At 38.8% G+C, this 8,559-nt stretch overlaps 1 protein-coding gene across 3 annotated transcripts in view; it reads right to left on the bottom strand.

Moving 5' to 3' along the window:
* Nucleotides 1-1,106: 1,106 nt before the first annotated feature.
* The window catches only part of HPGD (15-hydroxyprostaglandin dehydrogenase), a 31,239-nt gene continuing 23,786 nt past the window's right edge, over nt 1,107-8,559 (bottom strand). Inside the window, exons 5-7 of one of the 3 annotated variants that reach the window (XM_063336507.1) lie at nt 6,600-6,676; nt 4,476-4,639; nt 1,107-3,446 (exon numbers count right to left, since the gene is read on the bottom strand). In XM_063336507.1, the coding sequence (XP_063192577.1) occupies nt 3,308-3,446; nt 4,476-4,639; nt 6,600-6,676 (380 nt within the window). In that variant the 3' untranslated portion in view covers nt 1,107-3,307. Of the gene's footprint in view, nt 3,447-4,475; nt 4,640-6,599; nt 6,677-8,559 lie in introns of those variants that run through there. The other 2 variants (XR_010071299.1, XR_010071300.1) reach the window with 2 other exon arrangements.

Raw genomic sequence — 8,559 nt, 5'->3', positions numbered from 1 at the left:
AGAACTTCTGTTCCAAACAAGAGGAAGAGATCCAGTCTCTCATACCGTAAATTATTCCCTAATTTAAGGAAATTCCAAGGAGGACTTGTAACTGCATGGGTCACCCCCTCTATACTAAAATTGATACCCGTACGATTTTATGATACGCCTAATACGAGTCAATCCCAGGTCCTTCTGACCTGTTCAGAATACAACGTGTTATCCACATAGTTACGTTGATGACTGCGGTTATGCACCTTCTCAAAAAGATTTCCTTGAATCGAGGTGTTAACACAAATCAAGTAACGCTGTCGTGTCCCAACGCGGTTGAAATGCCTTATGGTTTGGGCTTTCATGTAGGATCACAAGCACTGAAAAAATGGATTTCACTAGGAATATTTATTCTTTCCCCTTAAAAGATTCCTATTCGAAACTGTAAAGACCCGCTGAAAAGTAAACTCAGGTCACACGGAACTGAATGTTCATTACAAATAATGATCATTAGATGAGTCTAGATTATTACTTGTCATTTTATGTTCTTGGCAATCAGTATCTCTCATTTAAAATATTTATTTTTCCTTTTGGCTGCGTTTCCCTACAAAACTGGAACAGTTGTCTTAAAAATGATGATCTCCCAGGCAAAATAAATGAAGTCTTGGAATCCTGTCAAGACTTTTAACTGAAGATGAAATTTCAAAACAATCCCTGGGCAGAAATGAAACTCACTTTCTCCATTTAACTCCTCTTTCTACCTACTGCTTCTCTGGCTGCTTCTGTCCGTAAATCAAACATACGCTCTTTTTCTCGTTTCCTGGAAGCCCTCCAAAGGTTGAAGGGAAGTCTTACAGGAAACCTTTCCAAAACATATTTGGGACTTGTTCTTCTTGTGAAGATAAAACCCACAGACGTGTTTTAATTCAGACTAACTGAAACATTTGGTTTGGGGCATTTTTTTTTTTAATTAAAAAGTAGAAATTTGATGGCTATTTTTCCTATTAGAATTTGCACCAAGAGTTTTACTTCGTTGTTACTTCCTTGTTTCTTTTGGTGCGTTCCAGATGTACTAATAATTTGAGATTTATCTTAGTATAAATGTTTATTTGATCAAATGAGCATGTATTGCATTCTGAGACTTCCTTATCGGATTATCAGATGGAAGTGAATGCAGTCTCTGCCTTTCACGAGGTTTTCTGAATGGCTTTGATTTGAAAACATCTGTCTTTGAGTTACAAAAATAATCCAGAAGAAAAGACCTATAGAGACAAGAAAGATATGGCTTTAATTCTTTCCCAGATATAGGCTCAGATTTTCCAGGTGTCCTGGAGTCTAATTGCACATTAATCAAATTTTGCCGTGTGTGACTATTGATATACCACATAAATGGAATCCATTCTTAGAACACTGCCAATTCACAGAATTAGAATTTTGTACCGGTGCGATACCACGAGTTCATTGTGCAATGTCTAAAGTGATTGCCTCTAATTCACTTTAAATTTCTTTCTGGTTTAATTCCTCCAGGGAGCATACATTGGCCTTCTGGCCTTTTATTGCTAACAATCTTAAATTATATGTTCTTTCATTGATCCCTTGGAAAACTCAACCTCTTTAACAGGTATTTCTTTTGGGGCAGCAGGGAGGTAGAGACGGAGAAAAGCAGTCACGGCAACAATAGATCATCGCTATAAATACTGACATTTGCAATATTCCCATCGTTATTTGAAGTATCTTATTAAGAGAAGCTATTGAGTTACTATCTAAGTGTGGTGGTTGCTAGCCATGTGGTTTGCACATACTGTTAGTATTATTACCTTCCCTTGTTTATAGAGCACATTGAAATACTACTTAACAAGGAGAGAAGCAGAGGTAGGTGCCCCTCGGTGTTAGGGCCTGACTGTAGGAACGTGCTGAGTTTACGTTTCCATCGCGCCTTTTGCACTTCTCTGCCACGTGCTAGGAAATGCTCTGATTTTAATCAACAAAAGTAGAAATTAATACAATCAAATCAGATAGCAGTTGTTAGTCCAGAGGGATAGCCAGATGCTTTCAGGGATGCCGACGGTGTGGCTAGCGTCATCTGTGCGTTCAAAAATAGGCTTTAAAAATAGTGTTACCCTAGCCAAAAATGGGGGAGGGAGGGAGGGAGAATGGTGAGTAATTCAAGGCGTGTGTCTGCTGCTTTTCTTCTCCCCGCAGTCTTACTACTCCCTGCCTTCTACAGAAGGTAAATATTAGTGTTTCCTCTCTTCCAGATACAATGCTGAAAAAAAACAATGCTTACATTAGGGAAATGAAAGTCAGTGCTACTAAGGAGGGTAAATATTAACTTTTCCCAGCTTTCACAGGAGTTATTAAGTCATCTTATGCTATGAGCCTAAATAAATTGCCGTGTAAAAATTTGTTTTTGTCAGGCATGTAACCCAGGGAGTACCAAGGTTTGTTTCATAAATGTAGCTGGGGATTGACCTGGATTCACTCATGTTTTATTTTCATTGCCACTATGTGACATGCTCCAAGAATACGTACCACAACGGACATGTATGAAACATGAAAAAAACAGATTATTCAGGATTTAATTGAGGTTTTAATCAATCAAGGCAAGAGATTAGATTTAAAGGTTTAGAAAATGAGATTTAATGAGAAAGTAGACATTTCAATCAATGCCAAGGTATTCATCCTTGTATATACAGAGAAAGAAAATTCATATATATATCTCTATAAAAGAAAACAAAAATATTTTTGAATTACTTTATAAATAGCTAAAATCCAAGAAGATAAAAATCTGTACTTTCTAGTGTGATATGCAACATATTCATTTGCATATATAAATGAGGAAAGATCATTTTGCCTCTTGTTCTATTTTACATTTCCTAAGAAAACGTAAATTCTTAACTCCTTATTGGTACATTTGTGTTCTGGATTCCTGAACTGAATTCCTGGCCTGCGGAATTCAAGATGTAAATAAGTAGATGCTTACGACAGTGAAAAGAATTATATGAAGTAAGTCAGGTCCACCAAAATGCACTTGGAGTAAGTAGATCAGAAACTACCAGAAGGAAAAAACTGGCCCCTATTACTGCATAATCAAAAATCTTCAGAGCAGCGTGCTTATTTTACTGAATAAATACAATTATTGGTGCTTATAGAATCAAAGTAGGATGGTAACATTTTCCCACACCAGATTTTCTTGTCCATCTCTTTGTTATTAGGATGCGCATGTTTGAACACCGAGACTGCTCTAGATATTACACTAACCCTTTTTTCCAAAAATTTGCAATTTTCAAAATTTTTTTAGATTTAAAAAAAGCCAAAAGTAATTAGCATAAAACAATTATCTCTTTGATGATGTATAAGGTGTTTGGCTGTATTCTTGAAAATGAATCCCTTGGGATGCTGTAATCTTCATAACTTCTCCATTTAGAGTATCATCTTCAATTATTGTTATCAGTCCCTCAGCAATTATTGATGGGCTGGAAAAAAAAAAAGTTATTATTTCAGAATCATGATGTAACAGAACCTGTGAAAAGGGCAAGGAAAGAAACTCAATGGAAATCCATATACGCTAAAAGTTAAATAATCTGGTGTTTGAAGAAGTTTCTTTTCAAGAAATGAAGAGGTTGCCACCTCTGAGTGTTTCCGGAGAGAAATTCAGTCTCCTCAATCAGGAAACACAACGTAAAAGGGCAACTTTACAAATCATGGTTTGTTTGCTCTAGTGACTGCTAAATCCCTGCGGAGGTGCAACAAAGTTCTGTGTGTCAGGGCGATGGGCAGAAGTGATCCTTCCCCAGACCTCTGCAGCAATTTGTCCTGTTTCTGTAGCAGGACTGACGGACAAATTAGCGTAAGGGGAATTTTGTCACATGCCGTTCGCTGTGCTCAATATTTTACATAGGAAAAAGCATGGGTCAAACAACACAGGCATACAATTTTCTTTCTGCAGAAGTATCTGAGCAGCTAATTGTGAAGAGATCGAGAAAGTGTTAAAAAAAATATCACTTTATGCTTGTGTCGTTCTCATGCTCTGTCCTAGCTGTCGGCTTTTGGCCCCTGGTGGCGATCCCGCAGTGGGCTAAGGGACTCTTTCAGCTGATCCACCATCGTCTTATCCACTCAGTCCAGTTTTCTCAGTTCTTGGTCTGATTTCTGTCTTGGATCACTTGCAACTTTTGTGGAAATTCAATACAAATGATATATCCTGTATCTCGCAACAACTTTGATTAAACAAACTTATGGAAGAACACCAAGGGTGATTAAAAACTCACGTGCCATCTTTAACGTGGGAATTTGATTTGCACTTTGCTGGGAAATGGGAAAGCGTAAAGGGAAATATCACTGTGTAGGTGATACTCTTAAAACAGCCTTAGATATCAGCCATTTGTTCCTTGTATGTAGGATACTGCATTTGATAGACCTTTATCTAAGGCAGCATTAAAAGTGCTGTTGTGTGCGCTTTTCCTTCATTAACAAAGGGCAAAACCCCACTGTATCTGACTTACTCCATCACGCCATAGAACTGCATCATATTTTTGATCTCATCCTTATACGAATAATATTGTCCCATATTCTCTTCTTTATCTATTGACTGAAGAATCGGTGTGTTGACAAATCCTGGGCAAATTGTGTTGAGTCTCACACCGTAGTTTTCCATACTTGCCGCTAACTAGAAAAGACAAAAAGTTAGGCACTCGTCATCACCATTTTGAAATAGCATTGTGCAAGTAATTTTTTGAAGAACGAGATTTACCACTAAGTGCTTTTCTGCCCTGCCTAGTAAGCAGATTTTTGTTACTACTGATTGTTTTGTTTCAGCAACTAAGTTTGAAGCACGTTTTCTCTAGTAATCGTACTCGGTTACTAGAAAAAAACATCTGTGTCGCTGGGAGAACAATTCCACAAGAAATCAACACTCTTCTTTCCATGCAGCTGTTTTTTTTCTAATATTTTTGTTATTAGTGCTCTTGGCATGTCATTAACAGTGTTCTAGGGGGATGATATCACTCTCATAAGCAAAACCAAGTACAAAATATCTCCCGTATGCTTCCAATCTTGGAAGAACTTTCTTATTAAAAGAAAACTATCTGAAATCAAATCAAGATTTGACTCTAAGGTTGTATTTACCTCCCTCACATCAACAGAAATAGGATTTGGTCTCTACCCCTACAACTGTAACGCTAAACCTTTCCAGCTGCTCTATTGTCCCTGCCAAAGGAGGAATCCATCGCTGAGCATCTCCGCAGGAAAGTCCCTCTGAACTCCAGGAAAGAGGCAGGAGTTTTTTGGGAAGCAGTTCAGGAAGACGATGACAGCAAGCAGCACAAACTGCTCTGGGAGTGGCAGGACCCTTCATTGTTGGCGCTACCAACGCATGTGGCAAAGAATCTCATCAGCATCCAGGCATGTGTAGAATGCTGGATGAACTTCCTTAGGGATGGCACAGAACTCAGGAACTATACGTGATATATCCAAGAATAACCGCAATTGTTCAACACCGAATTCTTTTTATTTTACCATGTAACGGGAATCCTTTCTGGTATTACGTACGTCACATGTCATTTTCACGATATGGTAACCTGCCCTTTTGGTCTGGAGAAGAAAAGAAACTGAAGTCCTAGGTGTTTTGTATCGTACCTGCCCAGCGTGAGGCTGTACTGCCTTTCCTGGGAAATACAGGGATTCGCTGTGTTCATTGTTCTTTTTCTCCTCGCCATTCTCACGTTCCATAGTGACAGCATTTCCCCTAATTTTCTAGCAGACCCTTTATTTCTGAACTTAGATGGTGATGTTTACGTTATCATGAGAAAACAAAAATGGAAGACCAGGTTTCAGGTTCATGCTGTGGCTAGTATGTTATCCAAACTAATCTGTTTACACTAACCTAAAAAATAAGTTATTTGGGTGGAGGTGGGGGCATAAAATATGCATAAACTATCCAAATGATCATTTCAGGTACCTTATTCTGGAAATTAGATTGGAAATCTTGTATGAGTATCTTTAAGCTTCTCCTCTAAAAGTGTAATCTTATTTGCTCCCTCCAAATTATTTTATTTTACTGCTTTTTCGTTTTAACTAGAAAGTTTTGGGTTTTGGAGACAGAGGCTAAGACTTACTATATAGTCATACAACATCTAACGTGTCCCATCCTGAATGTGTCATTTTGCATTTTCAGCGTATTAAGAGTTGGTAAGAACAAATGATGGTAAACATTTTTGTGTTCGAGTCACTTTTTGGAAGCTTTAGTGCCTATTGATCATTAAAAAATGTCATCAACCTGACTTACAAGTAAGGAAACCAAAATGATAAATGACTGGGACGGAGTTATGAAAACTATTTTCAAAGCTTGGACAAGAATTTGACTTTTGGGCTCCTCCCACTGTCCTTGAATTACTTTGCAACATCTTTCTTCCATGCTCCCAAAGCCTCAAATCGCTCATAAACACACACACGCCTCACTTATTCCGTCTTTGGATTCCCTTTGTGGAAGAAGGGAACCTCCGCTGCTTCAAACACTCCGTTTACTTTAAGAAAATTAGTTCCAGTCGTGTGACAGTAGCGAGGGAACACGAGAAACTGAGCGTGTTCCCAAGGAGCTGCTGATACTGTTTTCAAAAACACATACTTACTGCTATTGACCGTGTGAAGCCAATCACACCATGCTTTGTAGCACAGTACACAGGTTGGAATGCAGCAGGCATGAGTCCTTCAAAATAAAAAGGTAGCTGAATAAAGATGTTGGGTACTCCTATTTATGATTACCTTAAACACATATATACGTCTATAACGTAACAAAAAATAAGTGAGGGATCTGTAGAGATGCAACAAAATAGATCAGTGAAAATCTGCAAATTGTATTTTGTAATGTGAGGTGGGCTGGGAAAAGAAAGGAGATTGATAAAACCATGAGGAGGCAAGAGAAAAGTAATAAAATATACAACTTTTAAGAGGAAGAGTTGTATCTATGAAGAATGACTTAAAACAGAGGGAAGGATCTGGAAGAAAACGCTCAAGGATGAGATTTTTGAGCTGCCTTCTATGAATTTGTAAAGTATTTAAAGTTCGTAAATTATGTGTTTTAGATAAACTTTGGTTGCTGACACCCTCGTTGCTGATAGGTGAACTGGGCACCTGCAGTCATTGGCAGTGATTTCAGGGAAGAAGTGAGGGAAAAGGTAAGGGCAATAGCCAAGTCCATTTTGACTACTGTAACTGCTTTAATATCTATCATCTTTGTAATATATCAAAACATAAATATAGTGTCTGACTTAAATCCCGTGCTTACGTGGCCTGTGCAGCTGACATCAGCCCGCCCCTCTGCCCCCGCGAGGGCGTTACTGCGAATTTATTTGGTATTTTTTTGGCAATGTGGTTGGGACTAGAACAAATCCGTGCCCCTTTGCATCGTGGGTTTTGCTCTGTAAGCGACTGGAGATAACGTAATTCAGACTTGAGGCACCATCTGAAGCATTGTAAAATCTGTTTTACTTAAATACTACTCTGGTAATATTTAATAGGTGATAATTTTTAAAAGAGATCTAAATGAAATAGGGAAGCCACCTTGCAATGAGCACATGGAAAAAGCACTAAGAAGTGAATGCAGGACCTCGGTGCAGAGAGAATATAGAGATAAGTGAGGAAACACCGTGAATAGAAAGATAAGATGAAGACCTTAGGTAGTGAGCAGGATGAAATGAAAGCAGAGGTGGGGATAGCAGAGCCTTTTGAGGGGTTTTTCTAGGTTGAGTTAGGTTGGCTGAAAAGGATTTTATGGTTTGGTAACTCCTAGGGTGGGCCCTGTTCTGGAATGAAAAGCCAGGATGAAAATATTTAGAAGGGAACAGGAAAAAGAGGTAAAGATCCTGGGAAATATCATTGCTACCCTCTGTAGGGAAGAGCAGAAGCAAAATGAAAACTGACTGCTGACACTGTGAACCTTTACGGGGAGAGAGCGTAAAATCATTATTTATAGTAGAGAAAGAAGAGAGAACAGAGGTTTTGGAGGAAAATTAAGAACTTAATTCTGGTAAGACTGAGTTTGATGGCAAAAAGCTGGTCAAGAAGAGATGAGAGGCCATGAGCGCATATACATTTCTGCCCGTTATGCCAACAATTTCCACTCTGCGGTGACAGCTGAACTGGGCCACGTGGAGGCTGTGGTTCCACCTGGAAGCTCAGGTCTTGACAATAGCAAACCCCAATTTGTCCTGGTGAGAGGATAAAGTTTGTCCATGTTCTTCAGTGTGGTATTGTAAAACTGGGTGCTGATTTTGAGGCCTTAATGTTTGATTCTACCGGAAGTTGTGCCAATTAATATCTCAGGTAAGGTTTTTCATTCTTCATCTTTCATATCTTTAAGGGATATAAAGGGGGTGACTTATCTCAGTGGAGATGAAGAATACGCTACCCAGCTTTAAGGAGGGATTTGCCAGAAAAGTTCTGTATGCCAGAGCCCTGCATGGGCTCTTTGCTCCGGAATCTGTTTGGTCTGAAGAGAAAAACTTTCTAAGATGGCACAAAGCTCTAATGACAACCCTGAGAGCTTCAAGGCTTTGGCTTGGTTTGAACGCTACATCGGTGACCCAGTGA

The sequence above is a fragment of the Chroicocephalus ridibundus genome, chromosome 5 (genome assembly GCF_963924245.1).
Source record: "Chroicocephalus ridibundus chromosome 5, bChrRid1.1, whole genome shotgun sequence".
NCBI lineage: Eukaryota > Metazoa > Chordata > Aves > Charadriiformes > Laridae > Chroicocephalus > Chroicocephalus ridibundus.
Note: the sequence above shows the minus strand (reverse complement) of the source record. Positions and strands in the feature narration are given on the sequence as shown.